This window comes from Myotis lucifugus, unplaced genomic scaffold (genome assembly GCF_000147115.1).
Source record: "Myotis lucifugus unplaced genomic scaffold, Myoluc2.0 scaffold_86, whole genome shotgun sequence".
NCBI lineage: Eukaryota > Metazoa > Chordata > Mammalia > Chiroptera > Vespertilionidae > Myotis > Myotis lucifugus.
In genome coordinates this window covers 917932-937282 of record NW_005871134.1, presented here as the reverse complement: position 1 = coordinate 937282, position 19351 = coordinate 917932, and the positions used below count along the sequence as shown (strand labels likewise).

Sequence of the window (19351 nt, the reverse complement as noted above, 5' to 3'; positions counted from 1 at the left end):
TATGTTTTTCCTCTCTCTCTCCCCGACCTGTTGTTCAGTGCTTCAGGCACTGTGTACACAGCAATGGATGTGGCCACAGGACAGGAGGTGAGTGTCTACAACCAACTATTGCTCCTTCAGCTCTACTGGTTTTTTTTTTCTTTTGTTGGTTAAATTTTAACCCTTCTTAGCTCAATAGGGACACTATGTGAAAGATTCAGTGCTGCCGCAGCACTGAGACATTACAATCATATCTAAATGGCTTTCCAGTGGCTGTGAAGCGGGAGATCTGGCTGGGCTGAGGATGGCGGATCTCGTTGTCCTCCCAGCCCCTCAAACCTCTCCTGAAGGCCCTCGATAAGATGGTTTTATCCCCTTTCCCCCCAAATCATATACAAATGTAACAGACCATATTTTCCATTGTGTACACCTAAAAGACTTACAGTGCCGACAGGAACCTATATTGAAATAATGGTGAGGAAGGAAGGGTGGTATCATTGTGTCAATTTTAAATATGGTGAATTGGAGGCAGAGATCTGGAAAACAGGAGGTTATGCCCATTCTAAAAGTCCCTATGATGTAGGTAACAGGGAGTGTAAATAACTTGTAGGGTGGTACAGTTCGCAAGGACTGGGTTAGAAACTTTTGATTCCAAAACCTAAAGCTGTGCTTTCTGGGCTGCAAGGCCACTGCAGAGCTCAGGTTAGGCACTGGGGTTCCTTGTCATGTTTCTGGCCTCTTGGGTCTTACAGCCCTTAATGGGAGGCTGGCTCATGGTGGGTAGTTCCTGAAAGGCCTGGAGGCTGCATGTATGAGAAGCTACCCACAGGAAACAAACTTGACTTCCCTATGTGCCTGCCTTGTGGTTATAAAACTATGAATGGAAGTCCATTAGGGTGGCTAATGAGTGTGGTCAGGAAGACCTTGCTTCCTGCCCAGGGAGTCTAAATCTCCAGGCTTCGGGAGTAAGTGCTTTCGAGGGGCTGTCCCCTGGGATGAGCAGAGCTATTGTCTGTGACCTATAGGAAGACTGTATGTTAGTGCTGGGAAGTCTTCCAGTGACAGATTGAACTATTATTTTTCAAGCCTATTTTTTAGAGGGAATGTGTGTAATAGAAGAGACTGGAAGAGGCTTTGGAGTCATGTGGCCCTGTGGGCACTGATTATGACTTTAGGCAATTTTCTTGTAAATGTTAAATCTCAATTTCCTTACCTGCAAATGCAGATAGTGATTTTTACTTACAGGGTTGTTGTTAGGTTTTACTGACATAATGTAAGCAGAGCACCTAGCCTCCGGGCCTGGTACATAGTAGGCATTCAATAAATAGTAGTGGTGGGAGGGTGGTTGGGTTTTGCTATTGTTCCTGTTGATGTTGTCATTCTTGCTGCTCTGTGCCAGGTACTTATCAAATGCAGTTATTACTGTGATTAGCATTTTCATTGTTGCCTTACTTTATCATTTAAATTTCTTTTTGAATATGAGTAACACATTGGCCACTATCTCATTTAGTCCTCAAACCAATCTTGTGAGGAAGGGAACCAGAGTTGATATTATTATCCTCATTGTATTGAAGAAGAGACTGAGGCGTAGAGAGCTTGTGAGTGGTCAAGATCAGTAAGTACAGACTCAGCCCTGGAGCTTACATCCTCAGAATTCAAGTTCAATTCCTTTTTTGTTATTGGAGTGCTGTCTGCTGGCCTGAAGAGGAGGGATCTGATTGGGTGTGAAGGGCATGTAGTCTAGGCCATAGTTAGTCAGTGGCTATTACAAAGGATCCCTGAGGTCCTGCCACTGCCTCTATGTCATCTTCTGTCCGCCTCTGTTCTTCCTTTCTGCTGCCAGCAGTGACTTCTGTGAGGTTCAAGAATACTGTTCCATCCTTCAAGATGGCCTGAGGGAATTCCAAAGGCACTCCATGGCTCCAAATCTTAACATATGTTACAAGGGCTTACTATACTTAATGTAAGATGTCTTTAGGTCAATGTGTTGCCCTTCAGACATATGTTTGCAATTCACATATCCCTCTCAAACACAATTTCCTTATCTGTCAAAAGGGGTCAGCAGTAATGCTGAATGTGTTATTTCTGAGGATTAAATGAAATAAAATTGAGAATACCTTAGATAGTACCTGACACAGAAAAGATGGATAAAAAAGTGCCTTGGAAACTAACCTATACCTTATATTTGTATTATGTGGAAACCGATTTATTTCTATAGACAAGAAGCCTAGCAAGATCTTTTTTCATACACAAGTAGTATAGGGATTTTATCCTTTTTTTGTCTTCTCTCTTAATTGATCCACTCTGATTTGTCTTTTCCACACCAAGTTTAAAAAGTCATTTTCTCCTCTCTGAAGTCTCTACATTGCCAAACATGTTCCTGTAGCATTTTGTATGGACTTTTGTTATAGCACACCTCTTTTATACTGTGATTTTAAAAAGTATTTTTTAATATGACTATTTTATTTAGTAGCAAGGTTGATCCTCAAACTGGTGCATATCAGAATCTCCTGGAGGGTTTATTAAAATACAGAATTTCTAGGACTGGCTAGAGCCTGAAAATTTTCCTTTGCAACAAGTTTCCAGATGTTGATCCTGCTGGTCTAGGGACCTCATATTGAGTACCACTGGGCTATGTTAATAAATTGTGAATTCTTCAAGGGTAAGACCATATCTTAATCATCTCTGCTTAGTGTTTAAGGTCTGGTACTTAGTAGATGCTCAGTAAGTACTGAGTGACTCTAATTGTGTATCGAATGTACTCTGATTTCAGGTGGCCATTAAGCAGATGAACCTTCAGCAGCAGCCGAAGAAAGAGCTGATTATTAATGAGATCCTGGTCATGAGGGAAAATAAGAACCCAAATATTGTGAACTACTTGGACAGGTATGGACAGGTCCTGTCAGAGAGATAGGGACTTTGGGACTGATGGATGGTGGAGGTGTTAAAGGAGAAGGCAACGCCTCCATTGAAGAATCTTCTATGATGCTTAGCTCTGTGCCTCCGACCCTGCATACTGCTGACACCTCTGCTTGCTGCACAATCTTCTGGGTTAGGCTGAACCCTACCGCCCTGTAGCTCCTAACAGTACTGTTTGTTCTGCCTCAGGGAAGCCCTTCAGCCCCTCGGCCTGAACCGAGGGCTTTTAAATCATTCCATATCTCAAATCTTTCCTCATCATGTTCACCCACCTTCTAGCTTGCCTGGTATTCTCGCAAAATGTGACACTCAGTATTTTTATTTCAGATTTGACCAGAATGGAGAGAGTGGGACTTCTCCTTTGTTCTAAATGCCACACAAGCTAATGATTTCATTCATTATTTGGGGGTTTTTTTTGTTTGTTTTTTAAGGAGGCGTGTTTCATTGTTAACCCCTAGTAAGTTGTAGTCAATTAAAATCTCTGATCTTTTTTGTTTTGTTTTACATGACCATGCCTTAAACTGGTAATGTAGAGCTTCTTAGTTGTCTTCATTAAATCCCATTTTGATTTTTTCAGCCTGTTGTTTCAGTTCATCAGAATTCTGTTCTTCAACATAATAATGGTGGTTGTAGCTAGCATTTGTGTTATGCTTTACTTGTGAGGTACGATTTATTATCTAAGAAACTGAGGTTCATAGAAGTTAACAAGTAATTCAAGACCAGTACGCAGTAAGGAGCAGATGAGGGTTTTGTGTTTGAATATCCCTAGCATCATGTCATGTTCTTTCCTTCCACATATGAAAAAAGAAAAGGAGCTTCTTGCCTGGATTTCAGAGTCAGCACAGATGGAGGTGATAGTGGACTGTCTTGGACTTTAATTCCTTTACTCTTTATATTGCATTGCCAACTGATTTCATTTCTGTCAGATTTCTTGTTTTGCATACAAAACATTAGTAAGCTTCAGTTTCTGTAAAAAGGAAAGGAGTTGGACTTGGACCCTCCCGACATATGATGTTGATAGCTGTAGAGAACAAAGCCTTCTCCTTTTGGGGGATGATTGTCTATGATGTGGGTCATGACTGGCTCTGAAGAACCTTCTGAAAGTTATTACCTTCCCATCTCTTTTAAGAACCTATTACACAGAGAATATAACTTAGACACAATACTGAGGGCTATAACTATACCAGATTTAGTTCTGTAAGGGGCTCAGGATAAGGAAAAATGAAAACTGTCCAATAAGGATATGGCCTATCCCATAAGATAGTGAGTTCCTCATCACTGGAGGTACTAAACAATAAAATGCATGACAATGTTGTTGGAGGAATTTGTGTTCTGGGAATTGGATTAGAAAATTTATAAATGTATTGATCAAGCCTTTGCTGGTGTATCCAGAAGCTTAAACTGTGGAATTAGAAGTAAATAAAGCTCAGTCCCTGCCCTCAAATAGCTCCTAATTGGCTGTGGAAAAAAACCACGTGGGAGCACCTGTGGGAGGACAGCAGTGGGTAGCCTTCACCTGAGCACTCAGTGGGGATATTGCAATGGAGAGTGTGTGATTTTTGTGAGTTGTCCCAGAGGAGAACTTCTCCACATTATTTGTTCTCCAGATATGTGATGTTCTGAAGCTTTATCTAAAGACTAGAGGCCTGGTGAATGAAAATTCATGCACTGGAAGGAGTGGTCCCTCAGCCTGGCCTGCCCCCTCTCACAGTCCGGGAGCCCTCAGGGGCGGGAGGCAACCCGGCGATCAGGGGAAGGCGATGCCCCTATCACACCTCTGCTGCTGCCACTGCCGGCAGCGCAAGCCTCGGCCGGCCCTGGTTACCTGAGCCTCGGGCAGCCCTGGGTGGCTGGGCAGCCACTATCCGAGGCTTGCCTGAACCTCGGGCCGGCCCTGGGCAGCTGGGCAGCTGCCATATGAGGCTTGCCTGCACCTCAGGCCGGCCCTGGGGGGTTGGGGGGCTGAGGGGACTGGGCGCTGCCATCTTGTGGCTGTGGGCACCACCATCTTTGAGGGCGTAACAGTTAATTAGCATATTCCCTCTTTATTGGCTGTAGGCACCACCATCTTGTGGGGGTGTGATGGTCAATTAGCATATCCCCTCTTTATTAGATAGGATGTGATTTTTGAAGGTACCTTGTTGCAGTGTGTAGCTATAAAGTGTTTAACACAACATGAATCTGGGTGCCTATTGTTTTAGATGTGTGCCTGGGTAAATGGACTCTGCTTTGCATGTGTCTGGAGATAGTCTCTTGGCCCCTCAGATTTCTCCCTCCAATTAGTCCAAGTTGACAGATGTCTTTTTGATGTGCTGGGTGAGAGGCCATAAATGTGCATTGTTTTATTAGGGAGGAAATAGGTTCATGTCCCTGGAGGGCTTTTTACCCAGTTCTGAATTCTCTTTCAGTTCAAATCTTCTTTCTCAAAAGAGATTGTTGAAAAAAGATTTAATATGTCACATTTATTCATTTTGCAAATTAAAAAACTATAAGACTTTAAATTATAAGTAATCTTAAGGAAGGAGTACTAGATTCATAGTCAAGAGAGTAAGATTCAAATCTTAGCCTTTGCTTGAGACCTTTTCCTCCTTCTTCTCCCCCGACCCCTAACAGTGTCCCCATCTGCCCAGTAGCAGGATGAAGATAAGGTGACATACCATACAGCTCAAGCCAATCCAATCTAGCTTCTTTGTCTGAAGCTAGCAGAGAGTCTTTAGGGCTCTGGGCTAGCCTTGTTTTATTTGTCTTATTCTATAGCTGAGGATGCTAACCAGACTGGCTAAGTGATCTTTTTATCAGTGAAATTATGGGTTCTAACTCATGTCAAACTCATAATCTCTTTAGGGATACAGTACGAAGTGGCAGCCCTTGGCTTACCAGAAGAGGCTTTGGCCCTGAAGCCCTTACTGGACTCATTCCATTCCTGGAATCAGATACACTCAAAATAGAGATCATTGCCAGAGTAATGACTATGTGTGTAATACTTTACAGCTTTTAAATGGCTTTTATAGCCTTCTTTCTTTTAATATTTATAGTTATCTTTTATTTTACCAACTAGAGGCCCAGTGCAAGAAATTTTGTGCACAGGTAGGGTCCCTAGGCCTGGCCAGTGATCAGGGCCAATCTGGAGCAACCAATGGGGCAATCGGGAGTGTGTGTGTGGCTCTGGCACTTGCCTTGGCTGGCCTCGGGCCTGCGGGCTGGGGGCAGCTCCTGCACTGAAGATCTGCCCCCTGGTAGTCATAGCAACCGGTCATTCCACCAGTTGTTCCGCCGTTCGGTTGATTTGCATATTAGGCTTATATTATATAGGATTGATTTCTTCAGTAAATATTGGCATCTACTGTGCTGGATTCTGGGAGAGAGTCTTGAACTGGACCCAGTATTTAGTCTCATGGGAGAACCCTCAAGGAGATTGAGTGATTGCCTGTATTGGTAACATGGCCTCCAAGTCCTGTCTTTGTTAAATGGTGGGGTGCTCTCTGCTTTGGTGCTTCTAGAGGTGTGGGAATTGTATCAAATTTTAGGAGGCATTGCTTTGTGTTGTGACAAAATATAATTTTATATTTCATATCTTCAACCTAGTGATCTGTCCTCTGGGGCTTCACAGAATAGTCTGCTTTGTTTTCTCCGGGTGAATTCCTAAGAGCTATCAAGTTAGTAATTCTGTTCCCCAGATTCTGCTTTTCCCCAGAAAACAGACTCTTCCAGAGCTGATGGAAATGCAGGTTCACTCTGTCTATGTGCCGAGCCTTTGAAATCCAGTTCTATGGCTCAGTGTACTCTGTTCCTTCTTACCCTTTATCCTACAGTTACCTCGTGGGAGATGAGCTGTGGGTTGTCATGGAATACTTGGCTGGAGGCTCTTTGACAGATGTGGTGACGGAAACCTGCATGGATGAAGGCCAGATTGCAGCTGTTTGCCGTGAGGTAAGGCCAGTGGCCAAACCAGCCTTGAGCAGGATGTAGTCTCCATACCCAGGTCTGTCAATGTTCAACATCTGGTGGGATCTCAGCCTGGGCACTGTGCAGGTGGGAGAAATTAGATGGGAAGTCAGACTCTCCCATCATTCTTTTATTATACCTGTTTTGAAATTTCTATCACCATGATTTTTTTCTTTAAAGATAACTTTATTCCAATTATAAAATTACTAGAGGCCTGATGCACAAAAATGGTGCAAGAGTAGGCCCTCGTAGACCTGTGGCCCCGACCCCCCACTGGTTGTTCCGGAAGGTCGTTCCAGAAGGTCATTCCACTGTCTGCTCTAATTAGCATATTAGCTCCTTATTATATAGATATACCCATTATAGAAAAATTAAAAAGTACCAAAATATATATCAAGTCACTCATAATTTCAACCCTTAAAGATAACTGCTATAAACACTTTGTAATATTTTCCTCTCTTTTATATGGATATATATTTGTAATCATATGTGCTATGAGGTTTCCTATGAAGCAGAGAAAGAAGGTGGTGACAGAGGAATTGCTCTTTTAGACAGAGTCATCAGGGAAGGCTTTGCATAGGTTTGAATAAAGATCTGAATGATATGAGAAAGTAAGCCAAGCTAAAAATCTAGGGTAAAATATTTCCAGGCAAAAGAAATAGAAAGCAAAGCATAAATGGGTATTCTCCTTTCTCCTCTTTGCTAATAAGTGTCTGAGGTCTATAATATGCTGGAGTCAGAAGGGGGAGAACACTCTCTGTAAAGGCTCCATGAGCAGCACTCAGAGGATAGCCACGTTGTCATTAGAGCGAGAAGATGAAGGGAATATTCAGAGAAGTTGAGGATATTGGATGTTTTGCTGATATGAAACTGGAACTTTTCAATAGCCCAGAGAAAAGTTTGGGAATTGGGGAAAGGGAAAGTAGAAGATTATATTAGGTCCAGATTTTTATGGGGATGTGTCCAATAGTATGATTGAGGTTTGATGATGTAACACCTGGAGGCATACAGATGAATTTATGTAGTTGTATATTTAATCAATATTAGGAAACAAAAGCATGTGAAATCAGTACTGTCCTAGAAAATATGATCACCTTTGCTTTAAAAACCCTGTGATCTAGAACAAGTACAATAGGTTAATGGAATTAATACCAGCTTGGGATTCTTAGGTCTGACTTCTTTTCTGTACCACTGATGCAGTGTTTCAACTTTTTCCCCATTATTTCTGCCCCCACCTCAAAGAACCTTTGAAAACATTTTTTTTCTAATCACATTGCCCCCATGAAATTTTAATATCATAGGTACATTATGTTGAATATCTGTTTATGTACTGTGACCCTTTGGAAACCACAAACCATTGTAATGTCTAAGATGTTTTTTACTCACCCCAGAAACCCACTTTCACTGGTTAAAAATACATGCATGACACATGCATGTGTATTCAAGGAAATCAATTTGCCTCAGATTATTTATCTTTAAAATAGAAATGCACAGGGTATATACCTTAGGGGTGCCATATGGATCAAAAAGCACTTCAAAGAATTTTTAAATGTTGCATAAATAGATGGCATTGCTGTTTCATTGAGTTCTAATAGAGATCATCCCACTTTTTAAAAAAGCTTTAGTGAGATACAATTCACCCATATAAAGCACAGGTGATCCTGACTTATGATGGATCATCTATGACATTTTGACTTTATGATGGTGCAAAAGCAGATGCATTTAGTAGAAACAATACTTTGGATTTTGAATTTTGATCCACTCAATCAAGGCATATACTTTTATTGTTTTTAGTATATTGAGTTGTACAACCATCACTATAAACAAGTTTATCACCCCAAAAAGAAACTCCATACCTGTTAGCAGTCACTTTCCACTCACTCCACTCCTATTGATTTGCTTGTTTTGGGTTTCATATAAATGCAGTCATGTAGTATTTGCTTATTTTTGACTGGCTTCTTTCACTTAGCATAATGGTTTGAAGGTTCATCCTTATTATAGAACATAGCAGTGCTTTATTCCTTTTAATAGCAAATCAGATTCCATTTATTTATCTGTTCATCAGTTGATGGGCATTTGGGTCATTTCCACTTTTTGGCTATTGTGAATAATGCTATGAACATTCATGCATACGTTTTTGTTTGGATGTATTTTTTATTATTATTAATCCTCACCCAATGATATGTTTTTGATTGATAAGAGAGAGAGAGAGAGAGAGAGAGAGAGGAGAAAGTTCAATCGGTTGCCTCCTGTACGCGCCCAGACTGGGGATCGAACCCACAACCTGGGTATGTGACCTGACACTTCAACCAACTGAGCCACATGGGCCAGGGCTGGATGTATGTTTTAATTTCTCTTGGGTATATGCCTAAGAAAACATTTTGAGGAATGGCCACACTGTTCTCCAAAGTGGCTGTACCATTTTACATTTCTCCTAGCAGTGCATGAGGGTTCCAATTTCTTGAAATCATCCTTTTTGTTCATAATTTTTGACATTCAGAGGCCAGGGTTTTCAGCCTCCTAAGGAAAACAACTATTACTTTTATAGGGAATAGCCACTTCTGGATATTGGTTTGTTTTTAATTTAGCCATTAGTATACTTTTAAAAATAAAGTATTAATTTGAGAACATTTAAATATCATTTTCATATTGGTTTATATCTTTATTAGAGGCCCTATGCACGAAATTTGTGCAAGAGTAGGCCTCCCTTCCTCTGGCTGCCGGCACTGGCTTCCCTCTGGCACCTGGGACCCGGGCTTCCCTCTGGCTGCAAACAGGCACCCAGGACCCAGGCTTCGTCTGGAAGGTCGTTCGGAAGGACAGCCAGTCTAATTAGCATATTACACTTTATAGATGGTTTTTAATTTGGTAGAAGCTTCTAAAATTTTAGCTTTGGGTTCTGGACATAACTTAGTAGACTTAGTAGCATTTTATAGATGGGAAAACAGTAGCCCAGAGAGTAAGTGATTTATCTAGAATGATTTTGTCCATCAGGAGTGGCAGAACCAGGCACTTTCATTCTTCCATTCAGTCTCTATGTTATTCATTCTGCCTGCTAAGTATAGGTGTTTTCTAAGGTTTTTTTCTTTCTCCTCTTATCTTCTATAACATTTGCCAGTTCCAACCATTTCTATAACTTAAAAAAAAATCACCTCTTCACATATGACTCATAAATATCTATCTCAAGTCTAGACCTCTGTATAGAACTTAAGACTCTTATGTTCAGTTGCTTACTGGACTTTGTCTACAAATGCTTATAGGTATATAAATTTAGCATATCCCAAACAATATAAATTATCTCCAAAATAAGATTATCCTTCTAACTTTACTGCTTCTAATATCAGTTCCAGATGCCTAGTTTCCCAAATATGACTTATTTGTCACTTTCCTCCAGTTTTATCATTACAAAATTCTTTCCATTCTTCCTCAGTAGTTTTTTTGGGGGGTCTCAGATTCTTTGCCAAGTATCTAATGCTCTGTAAAAAACTCCAAAATAAAATATATTGGAGGAACTCACGCACTGAAAGAAAACTGCTATATGGTATATTATAGTAAGGTATAATAAATAAGGTATAATCTATAATAATAAAAGCGTAATATGCTAATTAGACCAGACAGCCGAACGACCTTCCGGACGTCCTTCTGGACGTCCTTCCGGACAAAGCCGTAGGGGCCAAGGCAGAGGCGGTTAGGGGCGATCAGACAGGCAGGTGAGCAGTTAGGGGGCGATGAGGCAGGCAGGCAGAGTGGTTAGGGGCAATCAGCCAGGCAGGCAGGTGAGCAGTTAGGAGCCAGTGGTCCTGGATTGCAAGAGGGATGTTTGACTGCTGGTTTAGGCCTAATCAGTTGGACATCCCCCAAGGGGTCCTGGATTGCAAGAGGGTGCAGGCTGGGCTGAGAGACCTGCCCCTCTAGTAAAGGTATAAGGCACCATGGAGTGTTAAAGGAATGCTTAACTGGGAGACAGGAGACTAGAGTCTACTCTAGACCTATCTATGCCGCTCATTTGGAGCAAGTCCTTTTACTTGTTGGAGCCTCACTTTATCATAAAATTAGGAAGTTGGATTAGTTGATTTCCTGTAAGTCTTCATATTATATGTCCTTTCTTTCTCCCCCTGCCCACACCTCTTCAATAGTGCCTGCAAGCTTTGGAGTTTCTGCATTCCAACCAGGTCATTCACAGAGATATCAAGAGTGACAACATCCTGTTGGGAATGGATGGCTCTGTCAAGCTAAGTGAGTAGGAGTGATAATGCTTCTCTTCCCTGTGGGACCCTGTCTCCTGTGGGACAGTGTTCATATAATAGTAGCTAGAGCACTCACCAAAGAGCATTTCCTCGGATCTTTATATTACTACTATATAAGGTGTCATTTTTTTTCATTCATTTATACATTTAGCCAAAAAAATGTGCTGAATGCCCCCTATGTGCTAGGTCTTCTGATGGATACGGAGGACGCTTTTGCCTTTCTTCAAGTAGTTCTCAGTCTACATGAAATACATAATTACAAAAATGAGTTTAGTGTAATTTTTGTCACTCAGTCATCCATTCAGTATTATATGTCTGTTATATTCCAGACCCTCTTGGAATAAAAAAATGAGTGAGAAGACAGTTCTTCCTATCAAAGGCCTCGTAATTTAAATAAACATATAATTGCAGTGTAATGTAAATGAACTTCAGTCAGAATAAAAGTGTAAGGACCAGTAGTCCAGACAAACAGTTGTGTCATAGGTGGATGGGGAGACTGTTCTCAGTCTCTGCTCTGGCCACAGGGTGAGGAACTGATAAAAGTAGGGCCCTGCCTCATTGTAAGTGATTAGAGATTAAGTCTGAGACTCATGCCCAGGAAGTAAAGCAAGGACCTACCTGCCAGATTTTGGGATATGGGGATTGTTTTCAAGAAGAAAGAAGAATTGGAGCAAGTAATCAAGGCCAAATGGGCAGCTTGGACTTTAATGTCTAGTCCTTTTGGCTTGAGGATGGATAAAAGGCCAGAGGTGATATTTGTTATGTTGCTCCTACTTCTCTTTAAGGTTGAACAGGGGACAGGCTAGGAGCTGGGCATGAAAGTGGCAATTATGTGACTCCAGCTTTGGAGAGAGAGGGAGTGAGGCAGAGATTGACACCTGGGGGTAGGCATATAGTCAATACTCACGAAAGAGTACCCTAAACACAATTCCTTTCCTTCTTTTCTTTTTCTAGCTGATTTTGGATTCTGTGCCCAGATCACCCCAGAGCAGAGCAAACGGAGCACCATGGTGGGAACCCCGTACTGGATGGCACCAGAGGTTGTGACGCGGAAAGCCTATGGGCCCAAGGTTGACATCTGGTCCCTGGGCATCATGGCCATCGAAATGATTGAAGGGGAGCCCCCGTACCTCAATGAAAACCCTCTGAGAGTGAGTGTTGCTAGTCCCATTTCAAATGCATACTGAAACCTAGAGATCTGTAATCAAGAATAATAATTAACCTTTAGGTATGTAGCACACTTCATCATTTACCAAGTGCTTTCCAATATACTGCCTTGTTTTATTTTTACAGACGTGTGGGATAAGCACTATTATCATCCCTGTTTTACAGATGAGAAAGTTGGAAGCTCACTGGCTTGCACGTGGTCACATGGCTTTTCAATGTTAAACTTGATCCTTGGTCATAGTCTTTCCAATATACCAAAGCTGCCTCTTTGTGTCCTAGAAGCATAAAGCAGCTGACCGAATTTCTAGAGGGCATGTCTGGGGCCAAGTGAGAACCTCATTTGGAACCTAAGGTGATTTTCCACTTGTGTTGTCAGGCCTTGTACCTCATTGCCACCAATGGGACCCCAGAGCTTCAGAACCCAGAGAAGCTGTCATCTATCTTCCGAGACTTTCTGAACCGCTGTCTTGAGATGGATGTGGAGAAGAGAGGTTCAGCTAAAGAGCTGTTACAGGTAACTGGTCTATGCAGAGAAGCCCCTGGTTTGGGGAAACCACTAAACCAAGCCCGTTTTGCTTCATTTTTGTCTGTGAGGTATGGGTTTTTATAGAACCTGGCTTCTCTCTTACCACTTTTGCACTCAACCTATATTCCCAGGTCCCTAACCTTCTTCATCCTGGGCTTCTGCTCCTGTCACTCCCTTAGGCTCTTCTTCAGCCTGTTAAAACTCTGCATTCTCCCAGGCTCAGCTGAAAGATCTATCTGGGCTCCTATTGAACTTTGCTTGTATCTTCCTTTAGCACTTGTTTTGTTCTGCCTGGTTTGGTCTAGCAGAGTTTGAGTCTTTGGTAGAAGATGCTCTCTAATATGAAAATATTACAAAAGTTATATTTTACTGGAGATAAGCTCAAAAAATGCATTTTCAGTAAAGGGTATCAGAGGTCATAAGTTTGGGGGATCGTTAGAGTGCAGCTTTTCAAGTCTTCCCTGTTTCTTCAGTTGAAACCCTCTCAGATGGTGGCAGTGATATTCTGCCAGACTTGGCAAAGCCTAAAGTCAGGGGTTTACTATGTCTTTTATACTACCACCTGCTGAATTCTGAATAGACAGCCTAATTATTTCACAGGGTTGCAAAAGCTGTCTTTAGCAGGCCACATTATTTGTATTTAACACTTATGTTTCAGGTACAATTTCTTATTACTAGTATATTTTACTACATTGCCTATGGTGATTTAATAATAAGTATCACATAACTTTATAACAGTGAGTCATCTGTAGGCATGCCCAGTCAGTCACTTTTGTGTTAGGACCAAGAGCAACTAAGCAGGGCAGGGCAGAGCAAGATCTACCACACTGCCCTGCATTAAAGTTAGTTAATGCACATTTCTGTTTTTCCCACTAGATTACAACCTCCATTTTATTAACCTCTGGGTCTCCTCTTATAGCTAGGACCTAGTTCAGAATAGGTATTTAGAAGAAATCTGTTAAATTGAATGGAATTGCTTAAATTGAAATGTTACCCTCTGGAACATATTTAGCATTTCTTTGTAATTGGGGTTACTGGTTACAGAGCATTGGTCAATTAGATATGGGATCTGGGTTCTGCCAAGTGTAATCCAATCGTCTCTAGAATCCTTTGGGACTAAAAACCCCTTATAACACGCAGTACAGATAGGATCCCTTGGCCTTTCATATGAGGTTTGTTCAGGAAACCCGAGGCATTGGGAAATGTGCAAATACTATGTTAAGGCTGTGACTGAAGATATTGTTAATTAGGTGCCAAATTGTAGTTATTGAAAGAGTAGTGCCCTCTAGAGTTTTCTCGATATAATAATGTAACTAATAATAAATGCAGGATTTTGAATCTTTACCACACTCTAGGCACTAAGAACTTTATATATTTTTCATTCATACTTTATAACAACCTGAGAGTTATAGCTTCTGTTATTCCCAAGTTTACACATGAAAAAAAAGAGAGAATTCAAGCATTTAGTAACTTTTTTATGATTACATAACTGATAAGCGGGTAACCAGGATTTCAACCTATGTTCATTAGGCTCTCAAGTTTGTGTGCCCTTGGCCACTGCTCTTTTGGCTCAAAGAGAGTGAAAACTGGAAGGGCCTTAGGGTTTATCTAGTCTACTTTGTTCACTATATAGAGAAGGAAACTGAAGCCTCTCAGTTGGATATTTGATCATGCTGCTTTCTCAGCTCAGAGGCTCATAGAACATGTGATCTGAGGACATGGGCTCTTTAACGTTACTGTACATTGTAAATGTTTAAAAACCACGACTCTTGGAATCTTAAAGAATGAAAGCTTCACATCTATTTCTCCAGTGCAAACACATATGTGAACAGAAGTACATAGGATCTTATGTTGGAATTTATGTCTGCATGATTTAGCCAGATCTTTTATTCCTTTCATAATAATTGTAACTTCTTGTTCTTAGTACCTCTTTATGTTCTATCTCTGTCCAAAAGGAAGTTGAAGCAACTTGCTAGCAAAGAATCTATATATATTGTCTCTCTGTGTGTCTGTACACATATACAGCATGATTAAAAAGGGACTTATAAGGATGGCAAAAAAAATTAAATATGCAAATAATTTGAGTTAAATTGTTTTGTTTAAACATCAAATTTAGTTCCAAGTTTTCTCTTAGTCGGACTGGAAAGGAAATGTGATAGTTCCTATATTCTTATCAAATTGAAGAAATATCCCCTATTCTCAAGGCACAAAGCTTTTTTACTAATAAATGTAAGGAAAATCATTTTTAGTTAAGAGATTGAGTTATGTAAAGAATTGTTTTTCATAACAGTTTTATTGAAAGTGTACATGCCGTTTTCATATGGTGTTTTCTCCAAAAAGTCTTCTTTAATAGTTGGGGATATGGCCCAAAGTACAGTCCAATGAAAGTGATTTGGGTTAGGACCAAGCTATTGATCACGTCCTTACTGGATTAATTAGCCTTACTGGATTCAAGGATAGCACAACAAATTCTGTGGTCTCATATGCTCCTAAAACGCAGTATTTCAATATATCATTGAGTCATGATTAGTCAATACCTTCCCACAGAGGTAATTGTTGTTCTGATTATCACCATAGTTTAGTCTTACCTAATCCTATCTAATAATAGACAAATATGGTAATTGACTGTACCTTCGCTGCGCCTCCCATTGGCTAATCAGCATGATATGCAAATTAACCATCAACAAAGATGGTGGCTAATTTGCATACGGCAGGCAGGGCAGGCCAGTGCAAGCCGCCATCCGGGCCCCGTGTGCAGCCTAAGCCCCGCCCCCAGCCGGGACCCCCCGTGTGCGGCCCTGGGCGGCGGGGCTTGGCGCCGTGATCGTGATCATGATCGGAAACCAGGCCGCAGGCAAAGGCGGCTCCCTGGGACCCAGGAGCCGCCCTGCCTGCGGCCCATGATCGTGATTGGAAAGCTGGGCCGCAGGCAAGACGGCCCCCTGGAACCCAGGAGCCCGTCAGCGAGGTCTGCAGGCAAAGCAGTGATCAAGCTTTGAGGGGGAGGGTGGGGGGCGGAAGGAGCTACAGGAGCAGCTCTGGCCGGAGACTGAAGACTCCCGCCGGAGCAAGGAGCAAAGACTGAAGGCTCCAGCCACAGCGAATACTGTGTCCAGAGTGAAGATGTAAGGCGGTGGCCAGAGTGAAGGTCTGGGTCCCGGGTGCCAGAGGAAAACTGGTGCTGGCAGCCAGGGGAAAGAAGGCCTATTGCATGAATCTCTTCGTGCAATGGGCCTCTAGTATAATATAAACTCCTCTGTATCTGGCTTCTTTCATTCAACATAATGTTTGTGGGCTTTGTCTCATTGTCAGTTTACCATTTATTTATTGTATTTCTGTGTAATTTTCTGCATAGTATTTTATGACTATAACATTATTCATCCTTCCATTCTCTTGGATATTTGGGTTCTTTTTAGTTATGGCTATTAGAAGTAAAGCTGTGATGAACAGCCTTATGTCTGTCTTTTGATGGATACACAAACTCCTCTTGGAAATATCCCCAGGAGTGGAATTGCTGGGATATAGGACAGATTGTGTTTAGTTGAAAGTAGATACTGCCAAATGGTTTTCCAGAATGGGTTGTTATCTTTTAAAGATGTTCTTCAATTTGGGGATAATCTGAAGCTCTCCAGGTAGACATGGATGCCCTTAACATATTGTAATGGCTGCTGAGGAAGAATGGTCAATAGTCATGTGTCTTTTGCTCTTTTTTTTCTTTTCTAGCATCAGTTCCTGAAGATTGCCAAACCCCTCTCCAGCCTCACTCCACTCATCGCTGCAGCAAAGGAGGCAACCAAGAACAATCACTAAAACCACGCTCACCCCAGCCTCCTTGTACCAAGCCTACCGTGAAATTAATGCTAATTCCAGAAATTCCAACCCTTGATGCTCTCTCTTCCTTGCCTTGCTCCTCCCATTTCCTGGTCTAGTGCTCTCAAGACTTTGATCCTTGAAAACCATGTGTCCAGCATTGAAGAGAAATGCAACTGACTACTCAGATGACGGCCATCTGAATAAGGAATTTCCTCCTGATCTGCGGATGTGAGGATGGTTTATGATCCGAGCTCATAGGAATAAACCCTTGGACTCCTGTTTCTACCTAGCAAAATCTTCTTCACATACCACCTCTTCCCAAACCCCAGGCCAATCCGTTTTTTGGCTGTATAAATTTTTGGCTTTATAACATTATCAATTTGTAATTGGTTGAGGCTTCTTTAGTTCTTGATTTTCTGTGACTGAACTGCCCAAACACCGTATTGTACTTGAAAATTGGAACAGCTTGAGGAATGCCCTGGTGGTTGATAATCTGTCAGGGACATGAAATGACTCAGCTTCCTGGACCATGTCTGTGGCACAGCTGATACTGAGATGGGAAGAGAGGGCTACCACATTTTTCCTTGTGTGTGCTTCTACAGCTGCTTGGGAGGATCTTGACCCAGTAGTGTTCCCCATGCTATTTCTTGTGAGATGGTCTTGGCTATCTATGTAGCAGCTTTTGACTCCCTACATCCTTTAGACTGCTGCTCCCCATTCTGTCCTTGTTTAGAACACTGAGAAGTTTCCTAGGGCCTATGCTGAGAGCAGTGTGAGAAGTCAGGAGAGAAAACATTAGCTGCTTTTAGAACAAGGCTGGATATCAGTACCTGTCCAGCTATACCTATGTGATATTTTAAGAACTCAGTCTCTTTTTCCTTTTGGGATAAGGAGCTGAAAGGTTAAGTGAGATCTTCCAATGGCCTGAATCTTTCGGTCAAAGGGAAGGATCTCCAAATCTGAGACCACATGTTAGTTTGGATGGACTTGGTGGCTTGAGATGATACTCTGCCAGCTGTGAGGGGACCCTGTTTTCACAATGCATGGCCAAGCTCTCTGCAAATGGAAATGCTTGCACTGGGTGTTTGGGATGTTTGCTACCTCCTGCTATCTTTGTGGTTTTGGTCCTGCCACTATGGTAGGACCCCTGGCCAGCATTGTGGCTTGTCATGTCAGCCCCATTGGCTACCTTGTTATGCTCTGAGGTACTACTGCCTCTGCAGCACAGGTTTTATTTCCTTCAATAAAAGAGGATGAAAATACTCTACTTGGCGTATATGCCTTTCTTTTTTCCTTTATTTCCTGTTTTTTTTTTTATTTTGACATAATCTCAAACTAAAGAAAACAAATTTATGAAATAAATATATATTTTTCTTCTCCATTTGAGATTAAGTGCAGATAAAATGCCCCTTTACCCCTATATATTTCAATGTGTATTTTTTCTTTAAAAAAAATATTTTAGAGAGGAAGGGAGAGGGAGAGAGAGATAGAAACATCAGTGATGAGAGGGAATCATTGATAGACTGCGTCCTGCACACACCACACTGAGGATCGAGCCCACAACTGGGGCATGAGCCCTGACCAGAACCAAACCGTGACCTGGTTCATAGGTCGACGCTCAACCACTGAGCCATGCTAGCCAGGCTCTTTCTTAACACTTTTATTTTAAATATAAATTAAGAGAAATGGGCCAAAATATTTGAATATTATAAGGTACTAGGGGCCAGTGCACGAATTCATGCACCTTGAAAGGAACTGTGGGCCGCAAGGCTGCGGTGGGCACAGGGGCGGGTATCGGCCCATCCTCCACGCCCCCGCCTGGCCCCTCCTGTTGCGGCCCGGGTTCCCACTCCCGCTACCGCCACTCCCACGCGCTCACGGCGCCGGCCCTGCTCATACCCCTGTTGGCACGGAGCAATTGGGGCCAGCGCCATCAGGGGGTGCAAGTGGCAGCTGCTGCCCCGATCACCCCTCAGGAGCAGGGGGAGGTGGAGAAGCTCTCAGGGGCTATTGGGACCGGCCCAGGGCATTGGCAGTGGGTGAGAGCGGCGGCTCTGGCACTGGCTGCCAGTGTGAGTGGGCCAGCGCCAGCAGTGGGTGCAAGCAGGGCTGTTGCTGGTAGTGGGTATGAGAGGCGGCTGTCAGCCCTGATCACCCTTCAGGAGCAGGAGGAGGTGGAGAAGCTCTGAGGGGTGATTGAAGCCGGCAGCTGCCACTCGCACCCGCTGACGGCGCCAACTGATCAGGGCCGGCACAGGGCGCTGGAAGCAGCAGCTCTGGCCCCGGCAGCAGGCGTGAGCGCCCAGTGGGACTGTGGCACGCGGGAGCAAAGAATTTTCAGTAACCACCGGAGGCTCACCCCCATGGCAGCAACCCGGTGCCCCCGCCCTTTAGTCTGGCATCCCCACTCACCCTGCTCCACCATCCCGCCACAGCCAACGCCCTCAGGTTCTGCGCTCTGCCACCTGCCGCTGACGCCTGCCATGTTCTGCCTGCACCCCTGGTGGTCATTGCATGTCATAGCAACCGGTTGTTTGGTTGTTCCGCCTTTCAGTTTATTTGCATATTAGTGTTGTATATATATAGACTAGAGGCCCGGTGCACCAAATTTATGCATGGGGGGGTGTCCCTCAGCCCGGCCTGTACCCTCTCACATCCCTCGTGAGATGTCCGACTGCTGGTTTAGGCCTGATTCTGCAACTGACAGTTGCACATCCCTCTCGCAATCCAGGACTGCTGGCTCCTAACTGCTCGC

General features: G+C 42.8%; 1 protein-coding gene across 4 annotated transcripts in view; it reads left to right on the top strand.

Annotated features, from left to right (window-relative positions):
- The window catches only part of PAK1 (p21 (RAC1) activated kinase 1), a 75808-nt gene extending 57945 nt beyond the window's left edge, over window positions 1-17863 (top strand). For 2 of the 4 annotated variants that reach the window (XM_014457868.2, XM_006091055.3), the window contains exons 9-15: window positions 39-87; window positions 2753-2865; window positions 6711-6828; window positions 10980-11079; window positions 12045-12241; window positions 12634-12771; window positions 16507-17858. In XM_014457868.2, the coding sequence (XP_014313354.1) occupies window positions 39-87; window positions 2753-2865; window positions 6711-6828; window positions 10980-11079; window positions 12045-12241; window positions 12634-12771; window positions 16507-16593 (802 nt within the window). In that variant the 3' untranslated portion in view covers window positions 16594-17858. Of the gene's footprint in view, window positions 1-38; window positions 88-2752; window positions 2866-6710; window positions 6829-10979; window positions 11080-12044; window positions 12242-12383; window positions 12583-12633; window positions 12772-16506 lie in introns of those variants that run through there. The other 2 variants (XM_023755902.1, XM_023755901.1) reach the window with 2 other exon arrangements.
- Window positions 17864-19351: the final 1488 nt, after the last annotated feature.